Source organism: Moschus berezovskii, chromosome 3 (assembly GCF_049115385.1).
Source record: "Moschus berezovskii isolate FMDL1 chromosome 3, NW_MosBer_1.0, whole genome shotgun sequence".
Lineage (NCBI taxonomy): Eukaryota > Metazoa > Chordata > Mammalia > Artiodactyla > Moschidae > Moschus > Moschus berezovskii.
The window spans coordinates 70,752,278-70,778,138 of record NC_142462.1 but is presented as its reverse complement, the minus strand read 5'-3'; the positions used below and the strand labels follow the sequence as shown (position 1 = coordinate 70,778,138).

General features: G+C 36.7%; 1 protein-coding gene across 2 annotated transcripts in view; it reads right to left on the bottom strand.

The window, feature by feature from the left end:
* Positions 1-16,486: 16,486 nt before the first annotated feature.
* Positions 16,487-25,861, bottom strand: part of TBX20 (T-box transcription factor 20) — a 48,501-nt gene continuing 39,126 nt past the window's right edge. For both annotated transcript variants that reach the window (XM_055420246.2, XM_088832303.1), the window contains 2 exons: positions 19,715-19,827; positions 16,487-16,880 (listed from right to left, as the gene is read on the bottom strand). In XM_055420246.2, coding sequence (XP_055276221.1) covers positions 16,540-16,880; positions 19,715-19,827 — 454 coding nt within the window. In that variant the 3' untranslated portion in view covers positions 16,487-16,539. The remainder of the gene's footprint in view (positions 16,881-19,714; positions 19,828-25,861) is intronic.

The window sequence follows — 25,861 nt, the reverse complement described above, 5'->3', positions numbered from 1 at the left end:
CCTGGAGAATCCCAGGGACAGGGGAGCCTGGTGGGCTTCCGTCTATGGGATCGCACAGAGTCGGACACGACTGAAGCGACTTAGCAGCAGCATGCCAAAATGCAGTGAAACTATAAAGCCAGCAGATGGCAGTAATGACTTGTAAATCAGGATTTAACAGAAGTTTTTAAGTTCATTTTTTTAAATAAGAAAAAAATCACTGTTATTGTACATCAGTAACTGAATAGGAAATGTAAGGAAATTCCAAATTAATCCATCATAAAGATATTACATTGTGTATTTCATGTATCAAAATAATTAAGATATTCATCATGGCCAGTGTTCGGTTTTCAAATAATAATGATGATGCTTTCATTGAGTCAGATATTTTTAATCAAGTTTAAGTGTTTTAACTTTGTACAAATATATAAATATAAATTTAAGTGGATAGTTGAGTTACATCTATATCTAGATTAGTTATATGGATCTGGAAAGATTGAGATAATTAAGTGAATATTGCTTTGAAAATGTTAAATATTCCACATACAAGTTGATAATTTAAAATACTAATTTCACTTTAATAATATGCATACAAAATGGGGTTTTATTTGTGCTATTTCACAGTTTCTTATACATTACTTTCCCCCCCCCCTTTATGGAATAAAGAGTTGGAATTGGCCTCAAAGTGTTTACCTCTAATCTGTCATTATTAACTAGTCCTAAAGATGAGAGCAAAATTCTTAGGATCTCATGATTATACTATTATTGAGCCACATACCCAAGATTTGTTTCAGAGCATTTAGATTTAGTGATTTTATTCATTTCAATTAAGTTTTTAAAAGATGAACTGAATGGGATTCATTTTCTATACTTTTGCAAGACTTCCTATAAATTCACAAAGATGAAAAAAATTTTGTTTATTCATGTATCTCTGTATTTCTTCAAAAATAGAATAACCGTAGACTCAGTTTTCTTGGTGGCTGTTTATTTTCTGATTGGTCTGTTTCATATATGTTAAAAGGTCCTTTCAAATTCATCTGCAGCAAGTTACTTCCACTAAAAGAAATGTCTTTTTGCTTTTATTTCCAATATTCTGGGAGGTGGGTCATGGAGGATCCTGCTGTGATTTATATCGGAGAGTGTTTTGCCTATGTTCTCCTCTAGGAGTTTTATAGTTTCTGGTCTTACATTTAGATCTTTAATCCATTTTGAGTTTATTTTTGTGTATGGTGTTAGGAAGTGTTCTAGTTTCATTCTTTTACAAGTGGCTGACCAGTTTTCCCAGCACCACTTGTTAAAGAGACTGTCTTTTCTCCATTTTATATTCTTGCCTCCTTTGTCAAAGATAAGGTGTCCATAAGCGCATGGATTTATCTCTGGGCTTTCTATTTTGTTCCATTGGTCTATATTTCTGTCTTTATGCCAGTACCATACTGTCTTGATGACTGTCGCTTTGTAGTAGAGCCTGAAGTCCAGCAGGTTGATTCCCCCAGTTCCATTCTTCTTTCTGAAGATTGCTTTGGCTATGTGAGGTTTTCTGTATTTCCATACAAATTGTGAGATTATTTGTTCTAGCTCTGTGAAAAATATCGTTGGTAGCTTGATAGGCATTGCATTGAATGTATAAATTACTTTGGGTAGTATACTCATTTTCACAATATTTATTCTTCCAATCCACGAACACGGTATATTTCTCCATCTATTAGTGTCCTCTCTGATTTCTTTCACCAGTGTTTTATAGTTCTCTATGTACAGGTCTTTTGTTTCTTTAGGTAGATATATTCCTAAGTATTTTATTCTCTTCGTTGCAACAGTGAATGGAATAGTTTCCTTAATTTCTCTTTCTATTTTCTCATGATTAGTGTATAGGAATGCAAGGGATTTCTGTGTGTTGATTTTATATCCTGCAATTTTACTGTATTCATTGATTAGCTCTAGTAGTTTTCTGGTATAGTCTTTAGGGTTTTCTGTGTAGAGGATCATGTCATCAGCGAACAGTGAAAGATTTACTTCTTCTTTTCCAATTTGTATTCCTTTTATGTATTTTTCTGTTCTGATTGCTGTGGCCAAAACTTCCAGAACTATGTTGAATAGTAGTGGTAAGAGTGGGCGCCCTTGTCTTGTTCCTGACTTTAGGGGAAATGCTTTCAGTTTTTCACCATTGAGGATAATGTTTGCTGTGGGTTTGTCATATATAGCTTTTATTATGTTGAGGTATGTTCCTTCTATTCCCACCTTCTGGAGGGTTTTTATCATAAATGGATGTTGAATTTTGTCGAAGGCTTTCTCTGCATCTATTGATATAATCATATGATTTTTATTTTTCAGTTTGTTAATGTGGTGTATTACATTGATTGATTTGCAGATATTGAAGAATCCTTGCATTCCTGGGATAAAGCCCACTTGATCATGATGTATGATCTTCTTAATGTGTAACAAATGGGACCTAATTAAAATTAAAAGCTTCTGCACAGCAAAGGAAACCATAAGCAAGGTGAAAAGACAGTCTTCAGAATGGGAGAAAATAATAGCAAATGAAACAACTGACAAAGAATTAATCTCAAAAATATACAAGCAGCTCCTGCAGCTCAATTCCAGAAAAATAAACGACCCAATCAAAAAATGGGCCAAAGAACTAAACAGACATTTCTCCAGAAGATATAAAGATGGCTAACAAACACATGAAAAAATGCTCAACATCCCTCATAATCAGAGAGATGCAAATCAAAATCACAATGAGATACCATTTCACACCAGTCAGAATGGCTTCTATCCAAAAGTCTACATGCAATAAATGCTGGAGAGGGTGTGGAGAAAAGGGAACCCTCTTACACTGTTGGTGGGAATGCAAACTAGTACAGCCACTATGGAGAACAGTGTGGAGATTCCTCAAAAAACTGGAAATAGAACTGCCATATGATCCAGCGATTGCACTTCTGGGCATACAAACCGAGGAAACCAGAATTGAAAGAGACACGTGTACTCCAATGTTCATCGCAGCACTGTTTATAATAGCCAGGACATGGAAGCAACCCAGATGTCCATCTGCAGACAAACGGATAAGAAAGCTTTGGTACATATACACAATGGAGTATTACTCAGCCATTAAAAAGAATGCATTTGAATCAGTTCTAATGAGGTGGATGAAACTAGAGCCTATTATACAGAGTGAAGTAAGCCAGAAAGAAAAACACCAATACAGTATACTAACGCATATATATGGAATTTAGAAAGATGCAAATGATAACCCTGTATATGAGACAGCAAAAGAGACACAGATGTATAGAACAGTCTTTGGGACTCTGTGGGAGAGGGTGAGGGTGGGATGATTTGGGAGAATGGCATTGAAACATGTATATTATCATATGTGAAATGAATCGCCAGTTCAGGGTCGATGCATATTACAGGATGCTCGGGGCTGGTGTGCGGGGATGACCCAGAGGGAGGATAAGGGGAGGAGGGAGGTGGGAGGGGGGTTCAAGAAGGGGAACTCATGTACACCGAGGGCAGACTCATGTCAATGTATGGCAAAACCAACCAATATAATATTGTAAAATAATTAGCCTCAAATAAAAATTTAAAAAATTAAAAATAAAATATTCATAAAAAAAGAAATGTCTTTGCACATGTAGTTTTTATAAAACAACTGCTTCAGTCTAAAAACATTACATATCTTGCATTGATTCATTTTACATAGTGCATTTGCTACTATGAATTACTTTATAGAGCCTGTTTCAATTCTAGTTTTATGCAGGTACTTGTTCATAGAAGAAAATGGAAAGTCATCAAATTGCAGTGAAGCATACAGCTTGAATGTAAAAACATCTGTATGTGACACTTTGTGTAAACACTGCCTTTTCATCCACAGGAGAAAAGGTGTCTTGTAATAAGTTGAAATTTCTGAAGTTCTAGTCCTGTTTCTGTGAGGGTCCTATTCTCCTTTTAAAACTCTCTCTCTCAACCACCCATACTGGTTAGTTCCCCAGGCCTATATCAGATGAAATGAGATCTGCTTGACCTTAAACAGCCTTACATGGAAATATTTCATTCAGAGGAAGGAAGATAATCCATTAATTAATTGGGAGAATTCCTTCACCTCCCCCCACAGAGAGACAAGCTGATCGCATAATATGTGCACACTGATTGAGTAGAAGGGTACTCAGTAATCATTTTTAAATGACTTAACCAGTACATACACAACCACGGGCATGTATTTATGTCATACCCCCAAAGTCTATTTTTCCATGAACCCAATGTTGATAGTTCCTTGAATAATTTCCAACAGATGGATTTTAAAAAAGTTACAACCAAATAACTGATACAAGAACTACTACAAATAAGCAGAAGTCTTAGACCATATTAAAGAATGGACTGTTGTTTATGTTTGAGCAGGTTAGATGCAAAATATAGCAAAAAAAGAAGTGAAACATAAGACACGTGTGCTATGTTTTATATCTCATTTTAGATTGACTTAAGATTTAACTTTGATTATGACATAGTGGTAAAGAAATATCACAGTAAGCCAGTATGTCTTGGCAATTTATTTCACCAGCTATGATTTCTTCATCTATGAAATAAAGACTTTGGACTACATAGCCTTATTAAAGGGCTTCCTAGGTGGCCCTAGTGGTAAAGAACCCACCTGCCAATGCAGGAGACATTAAGAGACACAGGTTCAATCCCTGGGTTGGGAAGATCCCCTGGAGGAGGGCATGGCAACCCACTCCAGTATTCTTGTCTGGAGAATCCCATGGACAAAGGAGCCTGGCAGGCTACAGTTCATGGGGTTGCAAAGAGTCAGACATAACTGAAGCCACTTAGCATGCATGCAAAGCCTTATTTAAGTCTTTTAAACTTGATTCCAGTTAGTATTTGAACATATGTTTAGGCAGTCTAGTCAAGACTATGGTTTTTCCAGTGGTCATGTATGGATGTGAGAGTTGGACTGTGAAGAAAGCTGATCGCCAAAGAATTGATGCTTTTGAACTGTGGTGCTGGAGAAGACTCTTGAGAGTCCCTTGGACTGCAAGGAGATCCAACCAATCCATTCTAAAGGAGATCAATCCTGGGTGTTCATTGGAGGGACTGATGCTAAAGCTGAAACTCCGATACTTTGGACACCTCATGCGACGAGTTGACTCACTGGCAAAGACTCTGATGCTGGGAGGGATTGAGGGCGGGAGGAGAAGGGGATGACAGAGAACGAGATGGCTGGATGGCATCACCGACTCAATGGACATGAGTTTGGGTGAACTCCGGGAGTTGGTGATGGACAGGGAGGCCTGGTGTGCTGTGATTCATGGGGTCACAAAGAGTCAGACACGACTGAGCGACTGAACTGAACTGAACTGAACTGAACTGAACTGACTTAGGTAGCTGGAAAAATACACATGTTGAGTTATATAGTGCGCTGTACCAAACTCCCTTGTTAACCGTGCTTCTCTTTTCTCCTTACCTGTCTCTAGCTATGTGTTCAGATTCCGCCCTGATGGTCTTACTCTCCGCAGTCTACCCATCAATTTGTTCCCTATCCTGTCCTTCGGTTGCTACACCTCTCACTGCCAACTCGGATGAACTAAGCCTATCTCCCTCTACCTTTTTCAACCCAGCCCCAACTTGGCCTCCACTGCGTCCCTGATCTCTGTTCTGGTTCTTTCCTGATTCCATATGATGTCTGGTCTCTTAGATACGGTTGACTTCATTTTTCCTATTCTCTGATTACGTCCATCCTTTAGAAGCCTAAGTCGCAACTAGTATACAAAGGGAAGAGGAAACGTCCCTAAATAGTAAGTGTTTTTATGTAGACCACCAAGCTTTTGCTTTGGACATCAGAGTCCTGCTTTCACATAAATATTGACCTTTCCTTAAATGTAAATGTGGAAGTTTAAAATTTCCTTTTTGTCATTGCTACAATCTGAAACTCTTCTTGAGACTCATCAGTGACAATGTAAAATTCGGTAGGAGAAAAATTGTTGAGTTATGTGTTTGTTTCTTAATTAAGATTACGTACCTGGAGACACAGAAGACAATATATTGTATAAATCCTTGTATTTGAAATGCCCAGCAGAAGGATATTCAGAGAAACAGAAAGTAAAAGCAATGTAGGCCTTAATTTTTCTTTCTAAAATCTAGAAATATTTGTTATAGGGTTTAGCATAGAGTCTTAGTTATGAATACAGACAGGGTTTGAAACCTCGCTGTCTCACTTTGTAGGTCTCTGAGCATTTAATTTCTCTAAGCCTCAATTTTCTTGTACCTCAAATGGGAATAATAATAGCACATACCTCAAAGAGTTGTTGAAAAGATTAAGTAAGATAATGTATATAAAGTATATAGATACAGTAAATGTTTTATAAAAGGAAATAATTATTACCATATCAAGGATCAAGATGGAAATGGAATTATTTATATGATCTTTTTCTTTTCCAGGGAGTCCAAAGAAACAGCTACAGTTCTTCCTAGGGAAAAAAAAAAAAACAAGATTAAAAATAACCCAATTTAAATTGAGAGCCTAAAACCATACAATGCTAATAGGCAGAATTATCTTCTTTTTACAGATAAAAATGAATTTTGAGGCAGGGAGAAGATTTTAGACTGCTTACTCTTAACTCATAAGTACATATGATTTACTCCCCTGGAAGTCCTCAAAGTTGACAAGTTGGGCCCTAAAAATTGGAAATGAAATATTTTCTGGATAGCTTTTTTTATGTTTTAAGGTAACAGCTTTAGTGATATATAATTCACATACCATGAAATATATTCCTTTAAAGTGTAGTATTCAGTCTCTTTAGTATATTCGCAGTGTTGTGGAACAATCACTGCTATCTAATTCCACATTTTTACTACCCCCCGCCCCCAAAATAATCATACTATATTAGATGTCATTCCCATTTCTCCTTCCTTCTATCCCCTAGCAGTCTGCTTTCTGTCTCTCTGAGTATCTTTCTACTGGGCATTTCATATAAATGGAATCACACAATATGTTGTCTTTTGTGTCTGGCTTCATTCACCTAGTATAATGTTTTCAAGGTTCATGTTGTAATACATATCAGTACTTCATTTCTTCTTATAGCTGAATAATATTTAGTTACATAAATACAACAAATTTTATTTGTCTGTTTACCAGTTGATGGGCATTTGGGTTGTTTCTACTTTTATGGATATTGTGAATAATAGGAATATACATGTACAAGTTTTTATGTGAACATATGTTTTCATTTCTCCTAGATATATACCGGGCCTAGAATTCCTAGGTCATGTGGTAACTCTACCTTTAACATTTTAATGAACCACCAGACTGTTTTCCAAAGTGGCCATATCATTTATATTCTCACCACCAATGTACAAGGGGTCCGATTTCTTTACATCCTTGCCAACACTTGTTACTCTCAATCTTTTGATTATAGCCATCATAGTGGGTGTGAAGTGGTAGCTCATTGGCTTTTTTAAATTGTTGTTGTTTAGTCATTAAGTCCTGTTCCACTCTTTTGTGACCCTATGAACTGTAGCCCACCAGGCGGCTCCTCTCCATGGGATTTCCCAAGCAAGAATACTATAGTGGGTTGCCATTTCCTTCTTTCTGACCCAGGGGTTGAACCTGCATCTCTTGCATTGGCAGCTGGGTTCTTTACCGTAGCTCCGTGGTAAAGGGCTAATTTTTGTTAATTAATAGACTTTATTTGTTAGAATAGTTTTAGAATTACATAAAAACTGAGCAGAAAGTACAGAATTCCTGTATGTCCCCATATACCCTTCCCCTCTACTGTTGCACACAGTTTTTCCTGTTAACATTTTGCACGAGTTTGGTACATTTGTTACAATTGATAAACTGGTAATGATATGTTTTTATTAACTTATGTAATTATAGTTTGCATTATGGCTCACTCTTTGAGCTGTATGGTTCTTTGGGCTTTGACAAATGTATCATGTCATGTATCCACCATTATAATATCATCAGAATTGTTTCATCACCCTAAAAAGTCTATAATGTTTCACCTTTTCATCCCTCTCTCTTCCCAAACCTCTGCAAACCACTGATCTTTTTACTATCTCCATGTGCTTAGTCACTCAGTCATGTCTGACTCTTTGCGGCCCCATGAACTGTAGTCCGCCAGGCTCCTTTGTCCATGGGGAATTCTACAGGCAAGAATACTGGAGTGAGTTGCCTTCTCCAGGGGATCTTCCCAACCCAGGGATCGAACCCAGGTCTCCCACATTGCAGGTGGTTTCTTCACCATCTGAGCCACTAGGGAAGTCCACTATCTCCATAGCTTTGCCTTTTCCCGAATGTCATACACAGTGGCTGTAACATTTTGCATTCTCACCAGCACTGTTATTCTTTGTCTTTGTCAGCATTTGGCATTGTTGGTGTTTTGGATTTTAGCCATTCTAACAGGTGTGTAATGGTATCTCATTGTTGCTTGAATTTGCATTTCCCAAATGACATGTGATGTTGAGCATATTTTAATGTTTATTTGCCACCTTTATATATTTTCTTGGTATGTTGTCTATTCAGATAAATCTTTTGCCTATTAAAAATGTGGATTGTTTTCTGATTGATGAGTTTGAATAGGTCTTTGTATATTAATACAAGCCCATTATCAGATATGTGTTTTGCAAATATATTCTCCCAGTTGTGGCCAATCTTTTCATCCTTTTAGTAATGTCTTTCATAGAACAAATTTTTTTAATTTTAATATAGACAATCATATTAACTTTTTTTTCAATGGTTCATGCTTTTGATGCTGTATTTAAAAATCCACAATCACCTAGATTCTCTCCTGTTATGTTCTAGGAATTTTATAGTTTTGCATTTTACATTGAGATCTGTGATCCATCTGGGGTTAATTTTTGTAAAGGGTGAAAAGTCTTTGTCTAGATCCATTATTTTACATGTGGATATTCAGTTGTTCTGGCATAATTTTTTTTAAAGTTATAGTTTCTGGTTTGGGAGAATGGCACTGAAACATTTGTATTATCATATGTGAAACGAATCACCAGTCCGGGTTCGATGCATGAGACAGGGTGCTCGGGGCTGGTGCACTGGGATGACCCAGAGGGATGGGATTCAGGGAGGTGGGAGGGGGATTCAGGATGGGGAACACATGTATACCTGTGGCGGATTAATGTCAATGTATGGCAAAACTAATACAATATTGTAATTAACCTCCAATTAAATAAATTTATATATTTTTAAAAAGTTATAGTTTCTCCACTGAATTGCCTTTGCTTCATTGTCAGGGATCAGTTGACTGTATTCATATGGGTTTATTTTCTGGGCTCTCCAGTGTGTTTTGTGGATCTACTTGTCCCTTCTTTCACCGATACCATACTGTCTTTATTAATGTAGCTTTATAGTAAATTTTGAAGTTGAGTACTGTCAGTCCTCCAGCTTTGTTCTTTTTCAATATTTTGGTTGGCTGTTCTGGGTCTTTTGCATATAAAATTTAGAATCAGTTTGTTGATGGGCACAAAACTCGCTGGAATTTTGACTGGAATTGTGTTGAGTCTATAAAGTCTATAAAGCCAATCAGTTTTCACTCTTGATTATCTGTATGCACACATAGAATATATCTCCATTTATTTAGATCTTCTTTGATTTCTTTCATCAGAGTTTCATCATTTTCTTCACATAGATCTTGTATATATTTTATTATATTTATACCTAAGTATTTCTTCTCTTACATTTTGTTGCTGATATAAACAGTGTTGTATTTTTAATTTCAAATTACAATTGTTCATTGCTGGTAGATTAGAAAGTATTTGATTATTTTTATTGACCTTGCATCCTGTGACCTTGTTATAATTGCTTATTGTTCTTTGTTCTTTAAGTTTTTTGTTGTTAATGTTATATATATTATATATATTGAGTAAGAATGAGAGGGAAAAAAATCCTTAAAACTGTAAGCAAACTGAAAAAATGAACCCAGTTGTATTGCAAATGAATAGCATAACCATATAGGAAGAAAAACCAATCTAATTAACTACTAAACATGTCATTTGACTGAATACCCTTAGTTGAGTGAGGAGGGAATGTCTACAAACAAATCCTAAACTTTTTAGAAGATTTATTGTAGTTGTAAGAAATAAGTAATATGAAATTATTTGGAGTGTATAGTAGAATTGAGTGAATAAATATGTTGATTTGTTGAGAGCCAGGATTCTCACTGTGGAAGAAGGCAGATACAGATATGAAATGGGCAAAGCCTGGAAAAAAATACCCTATGGCAGTACATTGGAGTTGGATATAATAGCATAAGCTCATGACTTCTAATACATTTCTAATACACACATTCATACACATACATATATTTGAATGTGTATGTTTACATACACTTATGTATTCCTGTCAGCTGAAAAGGCCCAGAAACATACCAGAGTGAGTATATCTGGCACCCAGATAATTGGTTCCTAATACAGTTTCCCAAACTAACAAAGGAATCTAGGCTCCGGTAGGAATTGTTAATTCCAGGGCTAAGGCAGGAAAGGTACAAGTTGAACCTGGAACAATGTGTTATGCCAGAAACTGAAGAAGTACTTTAAAAAAGCAAATTAGGACATGTCAAGAGAACACAGGAGCCAACTTAAGGTGCTCCCAATGACCAAATCTGGAATGTTTTGAGCATCAAAATAACTGAGGGTAGTAATAAACTATAAGCCACTGAAAACATAGGAATTAATTTGCTGTTAAAGACAAAGACTGAGAAACTATAGGTACCAGATTAAAGGAGACTAAAGAAAGATAATAGCTAAATGCAATATGTGATTCTGAACTGGATCTGATCCTTACTGAAGGAAAAAATATGCTACAAAGGAATCACCAGTGTCATTTGACAAAACGGGAGTAATACCGTAGATCACAGTATCATACCATGGTCAAAATTCCCGAAGTTGCTAATTCTGCTATTGATATTTAATGGAATCACCTCAATTTTAGGAAGTATACTTTGAGTTACTTAGGAGATAATGGGGCATGATATGAGCTTACTATAGGGATAATGGGGGGTGATACATGAAGCTTACTGTCAGATGTTCATAAAATCAATTGTATGTATGTGTATATATGCACTGACTACTCGATAAGAATGCAAATGATAAATGGAGCAAAAACTTAACAATTGGTCAATCTTGGTAGAGAGTATACAGAGTTTCTTTTGTACTATTCTTGTAACTTTTATGCAAGTTTGGAATTATTCCAAATAGAAGATTTTGTTTTTAAAGGCTGGTGTTTGGCAGCCACAGAATATTAAGGTTAATAGAACAGACTTCTGAAAGCACAAGGTTTGATAACGTCAAGCATTTTGAGGGACTGTTACATGGAAGAAGTATTAAGACTTTGAATGTGGCTAATCTTATTTTGTGTCAGTATGCTTTGTGTAATATCATTATAGCACTTCCAAGAGCTCATGACTGGAATGAGAGGTAGGGAGTTCTTTAAACTTTATGGCGTCTTCAGTATCACTCAGTGTAGAGAAGTGCAAAGACCAGCTCATCAGGTAGAGTGAAGGAATGAATGGAAAGAACTGGGTGAAGAAAGATGGGAACTGGTAGCAACTTGAGAGCAGCCTCTTCTCTGAAGACTTTGAAGGACAAAAAGACAAAACCAGAAACCCTGTATAGTACTCCTGTGGGTTGTGTCTGTGCTGGGAGTGACTAGTGGGGACCCCTAATCTTACCTAATCTTCCTCTTTTTATTCTAGGTGAGGAAAGGGTACCAAAAGTCACAAAGCAAAGTGTGTGAGATAATGAAAGGTATAAGTGTGTGCATATATATAAAAAACACACCATATTTAATGAAAGAAATTAATATTCACACATTTGTACTTCTGTACAATTTTGAGTAATATATAATTTTAAGCTGTTTACAAATAGTATGTAATGCTTCAAATATTACATAATGTTGATAATACATTTCTAGCAGAAATAAATATATTGCACTTAAAAAGAACTTCATTAGATGTTACTTCATAGCATTAGGCTTATAACTTCTTTTTTCATAAAACATTTCCCATGCCCTTCCCCCACCCCCAACACACACACTTCATTACAGTGGCTGTTCTCACGCAACTCATTAAGCAAATAAACACAGCAAACAATTGAACTATGATAGAGTCCACTAAAGAGGCTAGATCCAATTTTATCCTTTAGGAAATGAAAGATTTTCTTTTAGGTTTCTGAAACTAAGAAAAGCAACAACTAAATATAGTATTTTAAAGTACCAGAAGTAAAATACAAGTTGTATTTTTTGTCCAGATGTACTATTCACCAAAATGTTTTTATTTTCTTATTATGGGGAGGGGGGGATTAGAATTATCTAAGGGAGAGACAGAGGAATAAAGACCAAAACTACTTAATGGTCTATCAAATATTAATAAATGAACCTTTGCATATTTAAACATGATGAAGAAAGCTAAGTACTGGAATATTTTATAACTGACATGGGATAGTAGTGAAAAAAGGATGTTATGATTTCCTAAAATTTTAAACGTTTTAACCTTCCCTTTGCTTATTTACATAAAAATACTTATTCTAAAATAATATAAAAATTTATAAAATGTATCCTCCACCCAAGCCCAGCTCTCTAAGGGAAGTAGCTGAAACTCTTTTCTGTCCAATGCTTTATTTCTGTCCAGTCTAGATGTAGAGTTTGGTATTGTATTGTTTGTTTGTAATTATCAATTCCATACACATTTAATAATGAAAAGTTTTCCTTAGTCAGTGCAAAATTGAGTAAAAATGTTGTTTTTCTTGTCATATTTGATCCTGCACATTATACAACTGACATGGTTTGAGTTTGACCATGTTTTCAATGGGGTGGTCAAGTCACTGTTTTTTTTTTTTTGAAGTTCATTTTTCTCAATGTTATTCAACTTAAATATAAGCAGGACAGCCTGAAAAGCTAATGTGAAATTCAGAACTGGGATAAATATCCTAATATCTCTGTGAAAAATTTTTAGTCTCTATGAATAGGCAGATGCTTTGCTGCTAAGGATACTTATTATTCTTGGGCTTTGGGGGTTTCCATTTTACCCTCCAGGATGGGTACTGTGACTGGAGAAGTGCAATGACAAAGATACAGATAATAGTGGAGGGAGACGGTTTTGGAATATCTCACAAGTCAGTGTGACTCCTGCACAGGGTATTTACTAGATGATACATCATCATCAGGAAGCTTAATATCTCCTACTCTGTGCCTACCTACTAGAAATGATGGTTGATCTTTCAGACAATATACCATCCCTATAAATCCATAGTGTAATACAAATTCATTAATGTAGACCTTGTTACCTAATAATTTGTGATATGTTAGACACAAGCTGGATAGGCTTACCTTTATACTGCCAAGGATAGGCAAGGAGTTGGGGGGTAGATTTACTAAGTAAAAGAAATAAACAGCTTACTCAGAATTATTGATAAATGTTTTTAAAACATATCACATATGTAGAATCTACTAAGTTATGAATTAATTCTTTGGGGTTAGATGAAGCCATTCAGGCAGAGCTGCTTTTTAGCAGCACTACACATTACCCAAGCTTTTTGATACTGTAATATAGCTGGGGGGAACCCTGAATTTATTCCAAATATACCATAAATCATGCTCTTTATCATTCAATTGCCTTTCTCACTAATTATCTAGTTCTTGCAATTGCTTTTGATAAAACAGGCTTAATAGAGTTTTAAATGTTAAATATTCAAAGAGTTAAATAATAAACAAATAGAACAGCTCAGAAGAACCCTTGTGGGGCAAACATCTATCCCTAGTTTCCATGACTAGTGACTGATCAGGTTAAGCTCCATTTCACTTGTGCTTTTACTTTCTTGTTCAAATAATGCTGAATATTTTTTTTAAAAGTATCTGATTTAGAATTTCAGGTGTGATTTTCCAAGAGCATGGTTTGGTGTCTTTGTCTCTGCTTTTTTCTAAGTATGCTACTTATTTTTAGTCTTATATTGATGAATTACAAAATAAAGTTATGAATTCAGGACTTACTATCATAAAACAATATTTAACAAAAATATACAAACCTACTTTGAGACACACCAATTGGGAAAAAATGTCAAAATAGTATTAAAATGATCCTTTCATTCTCCTTGAAAAGAAAATTCAGATATGGGTTCACTTTAGTAGACCAGTCATTTATTAGATATTAAGTAGCATCATATAAAATAGTATTTACTTTTGCTATTCCTGCTTTAAGTAGTAGTACTCTATATTAAAAGCACTGACAAACAGGCCAACTATTAAATAGTAAATCCTTATCCTAAGCTCTGTGGATATTTACTTTAAACATTATGCATAACTAATTTTTTAAGGATATGCACATCTGAGCTATGTTTGAAAGCAAACTACCTGTGAATACTGTAGCATAACGTGCAAGAAGTTAGAAACAAGCTTACAGTGTCTGCCATAGGACTTTGAGATGTTTAGTTAATGCAGCTTCATAAATAAACCTTGGGATACAGTGGAGAAAGGCAATTGCAAGGTCCAACAATAGCATCAGTTAGACAGGCTGTGCCAATTATACCTTGTTTCATAGGCTGGAAATGCCCAAGAAAGGCATTTGATATGGAAAAGCCTAACATTAAAACAACCAAATAAAACCCCACTTGAGTTTGATATGATAAATATATTACATTTTACTTCCAAATACACCTCTACTCTCAGCAGCAAGATTTTCCATCTCTTTGAACAGATTCAATACTTTCATAGTTAGAACAAAGTAGAATGGATATTACATTTAAAAAAAAAAAGAGTATTGGGGAGCTTTGTGAAGAAGACAGGTTAAATCCTGTATCTAGAGTGCTTTACATCTACAGCTGAAGGACTACAAACTTCATTAAACCTCTGTTATTAGGGAAATGAACTGTTGCAAAATGCCAAATGTACTACCCTGATTGCAAATGCCTACATATTGGCTCAAAAATAATACAAACATAACTATGATATAGTTAAACTATTATAAATGTCAAAATAAGGCTTAAGAAGATAGCAAGAGTTGAAAATAAAGTGGATAAATTCTTTAGATTTACTTATAAGCATTTTTAACATTTCAGTCAGGGTATCGAACTGATCATTGTGTTAACATGCAATTTCATATTATGGACCTAGAAGAATGATTGAGTCACTCAATGTAACCCAGAAAAAAGAACCAATCAGATATATGAACATATAACTATTCATGACCATAGGTTAAGTGGTTACGTAGTGGCTATATGGGCATTGAGAATGGTCATTCATAAACCTTGTCAGTGGCAGTGGCTGATCAAACAACAAAGCACATTTACTGAAAATGAGAATTTGATCTGGTGCATTTTAACATCCATAAGGTCTTCCAAGGGGCTTCCCTGGTGGCTCAGTGGAAAAGAATCTGCCTGAAATGCAGGAGATGCGGGTTCAATCCCTAGGTTGGGAAGATGCCCTGGAGAAGGAAATGACAACGCACTCCAGTATTCTTGCCTGGAAAATGCCATGGACAGAGGAGCCTGGCAGGGTACAGCCTATGGGGTCACAAAAGAATTGGACACAGCTTAGTGACTAAAAAACAACAAACAAAGGTCTCTCAAAGCTGAAGTAAAAATGAAGGGGACTTTGGTACTCATGGCAGAAAAATTCCTTTCAGAATAGGGCAACCATCTTTTTATTATAGCTGTTAAGTGAAAGAAAGTCTCACATGTCAAAGTGTAGAGACTTTAGAGTGTCCCTCAGTGAATAAGCAAGCAGTGTATTTACAATGCAGCCTAGAAAAAGAAAACCTCAGTTTTACAATGTAACATATAGAGCCTCTTATTTCACAATTGTATATGGAAAATTTTTCCTACATAAATGGGAAATAATTGCAAGAAACAGAATTAGGAAGAAGACAAGACTGTGAAAAAGAACTTATCAGGTACTGGCCCTTCAATATTATAGAAAGAACTTTGTGAAGTCATTACCACCTATTCATCCACAAAATAGGATGCATTAGCATTATTATCTCAGCTCCTTCCCCAGCAAACTAACACAAAGGAAAACTAAACATGCTTGAGCTACAGCACTATAAATATTTCTCTATTGGCTCTCATTTCCACAGACAGAACTGACTTAAGTTAATCATTATGCATTATGGTCAGTATGTTATACAGTATTGCCTCTTTGAAGATTCTTTTAACCTGTGGAAACTGGAAAGAAAGCCTATACATGTTGACTTTATACATTACTGCATTGACACAGCATTTTTAAACACTAGGAATAATGCACCTTAAGATTCATCTGCTTTGTATTATTAAACTTTCTGGGTAAATTGATATCCTTTTAGTTCCAGGACTTAGGCTGGCTAAGAACTTTACACTGATTCTCTCTCAAACTCAAAAGCTGTCTCCCAGCTACAGATGAAGCCTGGTCCATGGTGCTTTCCCTCAGTGGTAGGTTTTATTGTTGAGTCCAGCTCTCCTCTTTCATAGGTCCCATGTTTCCTGGAGAGCCCCTGCTCCAACACCCCATATCCCACCCACCCAACCCTGTCCTATATTTCCATACCCATCTGCACATTCTGGATCTGGACTCTCCTATATTTAGAAGAATCATACAAATGGCGTCATCACAGCAGAGGAATGGCGCAGTCCTTGGATAGCAGCATAGGGCCCCTGCTGAAAGTAGTGATGATACCGCGGCATGTGGAACGAGGGGAATGTCGGTCCACTCCCCTGCATGGAGCTGGCAATGGCTGATGGGGTCAGAGGCATCCCAAGTCGGCTATATGGTGGCAGAGAGCCCTGTATGGGGTGAGGAATGGGTGTTGCTATGGATGCCGTGCTGGTGCCGAGAGCAGTCAGGGACTGTGGGTGCTGAAATGCAGGAAAACTGGATGAAGACGATACCCAGGAGCTAAGAGACAAATTATCAGATGTTGTAAAGGCTGATCCTGAAAGGGAAAAAAAAAATCTCATTAGACCAGAAACTCTTCTTCAACATGCAAATCAAGACTTACATTATCTGTGTCAATGAAAAAAATATATATATATAGATACAGATCTACAGTTTTAAAAGAGAAACAGTTCAATCAGGAGGCATCTCTACCTTTCCACACAAGAGGATATCATTTATACCACATATGGAAGAGAAAATTTGATAAGTAGAAAAAGACTTACTCATTAGATTGCCTCTCTGAGAGTGGCTACAGTGCTAGCACCCTGCCTTAAGATAATGACCTGATTCCCTTTAAAGAAGCTCCAAATAGCTGATCACTGTCTTAACCTCCAGCATCCCCATAAGTAAGGCTGGACAGACAAGCCTCAACAAAGCTACCTGGTTGCCAAAGCCATTGTGAAAATCCACAAGAGTGTTTCTTTTCTTCTTTAATTTTTTTTTTAGCTTCTATAACCCTTTTCTTTTTGAAATAATGAGAACATTAACTACGTTGATTATATTTAAGACAGATACACAAAAATCAAACATATTTTAATGTGCCAGCTATATCCAGAAGTTGAAATGTGGGAATAATAAACACCAAAAATAAACAATAAATACTTAGTCCAAGTTCAATGCATGATACAGGATGCTTGGGGCTGGTGCACGGGGATGACACGGAGGGAGGATATGGGGAGGAGGGAGGTGGGAGGGGGGTTCAGGAGGGAGAGCACATGTACCCGGGGCGGATTCATGTCAATGTATGGCAAAACCAACCAATATATTAATGTAAGGTAATTTGCCTCCAATAAAATAAAAAAAAAAGAAAAGAAATTACTCTAAAAAATGCATGATACTTACTTGAAGTTTTTCACACAACTCTACTGAAAGATGGAAGGAAAGGTTTTAATAATTGGAGACACATGCCATATTCTGGGATGAAAAATAAAATGTCTTTTTAAAATTGATTTATTCCCAAATTAATTTATTGGTTTAGTATAAAGCCAATGAATGGCTTCCCTGGTGGCTCAAATGGCAAAGAATCTGTCTGCAATGCAGGTGACCTGAGTTCAATCCCTGGGTTGGGAAGATCCCCTGGAGAAGGAAATGGCAACCCACTCCAATATTCTTGTCTGGAGAATTCCATGGACAGAGGAGCCTAGTGGGTTACAGTCCATAGGGTCACAAGAGTCAAATACAACTGTGTGACTAACACCTTAACTTTCAAAGCCAATGAGATACCAAACATTTTTCCATGTTCAATTCAATTTGCAAAATTATCAGGACAAATAATGTTTAGAATATTAAAATATTTTTAATTGTAACAAGGATAGATTTTCCCTACCAGATATAAAAACACGTTATCATGTTTTAAAAACAAAATACTGTGTTTATGAAAATAGCATAGTACTGAGCAAGATTAGAAGCCACATCAATAGAAAATAACAAATTGTCACAATATAAAATATAGATGCATACTGTATTACCATATACTTAGTATATAGTAGGGGGTCTTCCAGGTGATGCATTGATAAAGAATCTGCCTGCCAATGTAGGAAATACAAGAAATGTGAGTTTGATCCCTGGGTTGGGAAGATGCCCTGGAGTAGGAAATGGCAACCCACTCTAGTATTCTTGCTTGGGAAATCCCATGGACAGAGGAGCCTGATGGGCTGTATGTAATCCATGGGGTCACAAAGAACTAGACATGACTGAGGGACTAACAAACATTCAAAGCCTGAGCACACATGCACATCATTACAGACTATGAGGAATGACAGCTTAGTTTCCATAATTTTTTATTAGCTAATTAACAAGTTGCAAGAGTAAGTTTTTCTTATATCACAATATCCAGAAGTTTAAACAAAGGTTGACAGTGAATTTTTCAACTGCATAATTACTTGTAGCTCATTTGGATTTATTTACAAGAGATGTCATATGTTTTGTCTGTTTATGCTATTACTTATCATGGACATAAAAATATGTCCATATAAGACTCTCCCGATACAAACATCCCTGTGCACAGGCATCCTCTAATCTCTTTTGTCTGAACTCCCAGATGTAAAGGGCTCCTTCCTTAACATCTGCAACAGAGGAACTTTTTAATACTCCCAGACTCTCACCACCCAGGACACCACCGCTACATAATACACTCCACTAGGAGAATCTTCTGGAGAAGGCAATGGCACCCCACTCCAGTACTCTTGCCTGGAAAATCCCATGGACGGAGGAGCCTGGTAGGCTGCAGTCCATGGGGTTGCTAAGAGTCGGACACGACTGAGCGACTTCACTTTCACTTTTCACTATCATGCATTGTAGAAGGAAATGGCAACCCACTCCAGTGTTCTTGCCTGGAGAATCCCAGGGACGGGGAGCCTGGTGGGCTGCCGTCTATGGGGTCGCACAGAGTCAGACACGACTGAAGTGACTTAGCAGCAGCAGCAGGAAAATCTTCATTTTTCAAATATTTTCCATTCTAATTATTGATCCTAATAAGATATCCCTCATATAAATAAAACAGATATATTCCCTGATTTTCAGATTGTAAAACAGATTCAGAAAGACTAAGGAACTAACCCTCAAATCCACTAGTTCTCTGGTAGTAGATAACAGAGAAATAACTCCTAAGCCCTGACTCAGAGGCTCAGTGTCCTTTAACTGGAAAACAAGCCACAGGAAAGCTTCAGGCAGCATAATCACTTAAGAGGTAAAGGCAAAATAATGATCAGCCTCAGGCTGTCCCTTCCTGAAGAGGGCCATCTCTCCTCTGAGGACTAGAAGTCTCATCACCTGCCTGTCTTTGTTCTCCATTGGGCACTCTTGCTCCTAGCAGCCTGGAAGCAGTCTTACCTCGATTTTGTGTTGTCTGAACCTCATCCCCCAGCACATCCTCTTCTCCTCCATAGGTACGGATGGGTGAGCGGGCATAGGAATGCTTTTGAATCAGGCTCTCCACACTTTCTCTAGGTTAGAGAAGGACACATGGTGAGTAAACCAAAAAGTTAAGTAATCAGAGGAGAGGTCTTAAAAATGATTTGCTAGTCAGTAAAACCATTTTCTCCGTCAAAACACCACCACTTCAGAGGCAGACAACATTCAAAACATGCACATTTTATTGAAGATGGCTCAGAAACATGACCTCAAGCATACAAATATAAGAAACTTTGTATTTGTTTCTTATAAATACAAAGAAATAGGACAGGATAGGGACAGTCCCCTGAAATTCTACAAAATTAGGGGCTAATGTGAACAAGGAGCTATAAAACATAACCATAGGAATATAGAGTTTAATGACATTAAAAAAAAAAAAACTGAATGAATTTACCACAAGCAACTGTAGTCCTGTGACTTTATCAGCTAATGAACACAAAACACTCACCTGATATGAATGGTACTAATTGAACATCTGATGAAATACTGGCCCATAGTGCAAAATATCATTAGTCATAGAAAGACTCTGTGTTTACTAATAAAGCCAGTAAGTGCACAGAGTATATGACAATTGCTGAGTCACTTATTCAAGGTCTTAATTCACTATAATATTAGAGCATGACTGTCTTTCTGGGTAACTTGGGTCATTAAGAAAAAAATCAATTGAGATGTGCAAACTTTAATAAAATGACAACTATAATATTCAAGCTGATTAATCTAATCTGATTAATTCAAGCTTTTAATCTAAGCCATGTGTCATACTGTTACTATTTAAAATGAACTTAGGAAAGAATTAGTTATTTTCACATGAGAAAAGAACTTGTTTCAGATACCCTGGAAGACATCTTCTCTTTGTAAAGTCATAAAGGCTTGACCATCAGTGGGCTGAAATCATGGATGATGTATTTCTAAGGTGTATTCCACTGCCCATCCTGGCATTTAGACTGCTCTCTCTCAGCATTTAAGTTCAAAAGCAGAGTGTAGTATCTGCCTCTCTAAAAATGCCCTAATATAGAAGTAAGCCAGAAAGAAAAACACCAATACAGTATACTAATCCAACCAGCCCATTCTAAAGGAGATCAATCCTGGGTGTTCATTGGAAGGACTGATGCTAAAACTGAAACTCCAATACTTTGGCCACCTCATGCAACGAGTTGACTCACTGGAAAAGACTCTGATGCTGGGAGGGATTGGGGGCGGGAGGAGAAGGGGATGACGAAGAATGAGATGGCTGGATGGCATCACCGACTCGATGGACATGAGTTTGAGTGAACTCCGGGAGTTGGTGATGGACAGGGAGGCCTGGCGTGCTGTGATTCATGGGGTCGCAAAGAGTCGGACACGACTGAGCGACTGAACTGAACGCATATATACGGAATTTAGAAAGATGATAATGTCAACCCTGTATACGAGCCAGCAAAAGAGACACAGATGTATAGAACAGTCTTTTGGACTCTGTGGGAGAGGGTGAGGGTGGGATGATTTGGGAGAATGGCATTAAAACATGTATATTATCATATGTGAAACGAATCGCCAGTCCAGGTTCGATGCATGATAAAGGATGCTCAGGGCTGGTGTACTGGGATGAACCAGAGGGATGGATGGGGAGGGAGGTGGGAGGGGGGTTCAAGATGGGGAACACATGTACACTTGGGGCAGATTCATGTCAATGTATGGCAAAACCAATATAATAATGTAAAGTAATTGGCCTCGAATTAAAATAAATAAATTTTTAAAAAAAGGAAAAAAATGCCCTCAGTCAGTTCAGTTCAGTTCAGTTGCTCAGTCGTGTCCAACTCTTTGCGACCCCATGAATCACAGCACACCAGGCCTCCCCTGTCTATCACCAACTCCCAGAGTTCACTCAAAACTCATGTCCATCGAGTCGGTGATGCCATCCAGCCATCTCATTCTCTGTCGTCCCTGTCTCCTCCTGCCCCCAACCCCTCTCAGAGTCTTTTTCCAGTGAGTCAACTCATCGCATGAGGTGGCCAAAGTATTGCAGTTTCAGCTTTAGCATCAGTCCTTCCAATGAACACTCAGGATCGATCTCCTTTAGAATGGACTGGTTGGATCTCCTTGCAGTCCAAGGGACTCTCAAGAGTCTTCTCCAACACCACAGTTCAAAAGGATCAATTCTTTGGCGATCAGCTTTCTTCACAGTCCAACTCTCACATCTATACATGACCACGGAAAAAACCATAGCCTTGACTAGACCCTAATATAAAATTATTTAAACCTTTTTCACATACATCCAAGAAAAATTGTTTAAATACCACAATAAATCATGATTTTGTGAAATATTTTGCTTCTCTATAAGAAGTATATTATATTCCTTTTTTCCTTGGAAAATCACTGGTATCATTACTTATTCTCATCTCTAAGAGGGAGAAAAAAAAGGATTTTATTGAAGTGATTTATTTGTGTCAGGCCTGGAAGTGAACTGAAAGCAATGGCAGTTCTTCTATAAAGGATGGCATAATTAAATTATTGCCTTTTAAGTGATTGAAAACAGTGGTGCAAATCAGGGCCATCTCTTCGAAGATGTTACAAAGAATAGACAGCCCATGTTGTTTGCTTTATGTCTAATCCCTGTTTCCAGTAGGATGAAAAGTGCAAAGAATTTGTTTAGCCTGGAAGACTATTGTGAGGATTTCTAGACTACTGTGCTCTGAAAAATAAGGGATGACTCACTTAATGAGTTAAGTGATTTAGGTATTACAAGCTAAGACAGTGCCTTGTAATGCTCAGTTCTGTTACATCCCAAAGCAAGAGACAGTAGTTACTTTGGATTTTAATAGATAAAGAAGATGGGTAACATTATTGAAGGCTGACTTTTCAATATCTAGCACTAACTTATCTTTCCAGGCAAAAAGAATACATCATTATCTTAGGTATCTTTAAGAGATCTCTTCTGACTAATACGTAAGCATCAATTCCAAGAATAATATACATATGAGAGACACGATCATAGCCAGAAGGTGGGCAAGTTAACAGAATAGCTTCAGTTATTATATTGATTCTGCCAAAATGCTCCAGAAATACTGGAAGTCATCTGAACTATTTGTTCAAACTCCAGATAAGCAAAACCAACATACTCTCATCAGTATTGTGAGTTGACTGCCCTTCCTCTGTCTCTGAAATTTCAGTACAAATTTCTTAATGCTCAGAAAGCAAAATAATCCCTTTTCCTTCACACTCTTCTTTGCACACTGCTATACCTACTACATTCCTCTTCAAATGCATTGACTAGATGAATGGCAGTTATGTGTTTGCATGATCATCTCTACCACGACACTGCTGGCCTCTGATTGAGGGCGGTGGTTCTCAAACTTTAGTGTTTTATGAACTGTTTATGTCCCCCAAATTCTTGTTGAAATCTTAATCCCCACTGTGGATGATTTTAGGATGTGCATTCTTTAGTAGACAATTAGGTCTTAAGGGTGAAGCCCTCACGATAGGATTAGTAACCTTACAAGAAGAGAAAGGAGAGTTTGCTTTAGTTTTCTTTTCCTCAGCCACGTGAGGACACAGTGAGAAGATAGCTGTCTATGAACCAGAAAGCCGGTCCTCATGAGAAACTGAAATCTGCCAGCTCATTGATCTTAGACTCCCCAGCTTCCAGAGTTGTGAGAAATAAATGTCTGTTGTTTAAATCACTCACAGTCTGTGGCATTTTTGTTACAGTAGCCCAACCAGACTAAGACAGCGTTCATCAAAATTACCCAGAGGGGTGGCCGAAACACAGATTTTTGGACCCCACCCTCGAGTTTTGGATTTAGTAAGTCCAAAGTATGGCCTGAGAATATGACTCCCAGCGTGTTTTCAGGTAACACTGATGCTGCTGACATGGAGGTCACACTTGGAGAAGCACCACCCCAGTGTAGCAGTTACTGGAACCTGCTTAGTCCTGCCACTTGTTTTGTGTGCCTTTGGGAAAATCACTTCACTTCTCTGTGCCTCAGTTTTCTCATCTGCAACATGAGGATAGTAGGTCTTAGAATTATTATTAATTCTAACGGGAGGGAGGTCTGGGAGGGAGGGGACACGGGTGTGCCTATGGCTGATTCTTATTGATGTATGACTGTTGCTACTGCTGCTAAGTCGCTTCAGTCATGTCCGACTCTGTGCGACCCCAGAGACAGCAGCCTACCAGGCTCCTCCGTTCCTGGGATTCTCCAGGCAAGAACACTGGAGTGGGTTGCCATAAATTCTGTAAAGCAATTATCCTTCAATTAAAAAATTTAAAAAATCTCACTGGGATTATGTGATACAGGCTTCAGACACCAGTCATCCCTCGTACTCATTTCACTTCGGTAAGTAGTGCAGGTAATTCACTTTCTATTCACTGGAAAGTTCGCACCAATTATCTTTGACATGTGTTGGTTGTAACATAGATGTGAAGGACTTGGTAGATTTAATTAAGTCAATACTAGACTGAACTCAAAGAACAAACAAAATAGTATAGCTTAAAAAAGATTGAGTTAAACACACAGAGTTTACATTGGCATTTGGCATATAATAAGTGCTCAGTAAATGTTTGTAGGTAATAAAATTAAGTTACTATTAAGTATCAAAATCATATTCCTAAAGCTGGCTACATAATCATAATCATTTTAAATTAAATTGAGACTTCTAGTCGCTATAACATGCTATGCTTCATTTAAACCATCCTATAATGTATATGTCACAGAAAATTAAGTAAAAATTAAATGTTATTTCAATTTACATTCTAACTTTCTCTCTTTCTAAATATAGACCAGGAAAAAAGCTGCATTCAGGGATAAAATGTCAGATTCATTAAAATAAAATCTAATTTATAGGAAACAAAATATTTAAAGTTATCCTTGCTCATCAGTTTTCTCATGTTTATATCATGTCTTACTGAGCCTTTATAAATAACTGCTTGTCACAATATTTTTCTAAAGATTTATGCAGATAATGTTATAAATTACCATTAGATAATATATCAATATTTGTTGCTTCCACAAAGTACTTAATAAATGAAAACTTTAGATAATATAATTCGAGATGTATTATAAATCATTAATTTTAATTTGAGAACAGAAATACACACAATATATTTTGGAAAAACAAAGTAACTCTAATCTTTTTAAAAGCTCTTTCAGATTTTAGTTTATTTTTATTTATTTGATTTAATCTTACTAATTTTTCTTTTCAATAGTAATCTGCATTTCTGGTTTTATATCATTATTAGCCACTTATGCAAACTGTACCACTGTGGGGGAAAAAATAGTTCCCTAAGTCTAACCTTTGTGACTAGAACAAAGGTCCCAAGCAAAGTACAGATTATGCAGCCTCTAAAAATAAACTTTAGTAAATTGTGAGGCAGGGAACAAATATCCTTCAGACAGATAGAAAGACACAAGCAAGAAAAAAAGAAGGATAAATTGCAACCATGAATCAACTGTGAATAACTTTGGTACTCTATCAAATTCACTGGTTTGTTTGACACTGTTTTGTAATATAAATGTTTCCTCTTAGAAGCTGTGAATAAATGAGTAACATTTTAAATGCAGGAACATAGCTTGCTAGTTAAAAAGAGTTTTGTTGTAACTACTCATCATTCTGTTAAAAGTCATCCCTTCTTTTTTGTGGTTATTGTCATCAGACTATTTCAATTTATTACATTAATAGATTTTATTTAAAAGCAGGCTTTAACCTGGTTACCAAATAAAATAACTTTCATTTTATACATACAGTCTCTTACACTAACTGTCTTCATTGGAGATGATGAAAAAGAAGTTTCTTTAATAAGAAGCTGTGTAATCAAATTCCTGATCTGCGTCTGGTCTCTGCTTTCTCCCATTAAATGAAGGTATAGCAGGGAAATGGTGGCCTCGATAGATGATCTCTAAGATCTATTATGGCTCTAACAATTTATGAACCTACAAATATATAAATAGAAGTAAAAATTTTAAAGAGTCATTTTGAAAAAGTCCAGTACTAGTTGCAAAGAACCCTGAGTTCTAACCCCAAATCTTGTACTGACGAATTGTGTGATCTAGCAGATCACTCTCTAGGTCCCACTTGCCTCATTGGTAT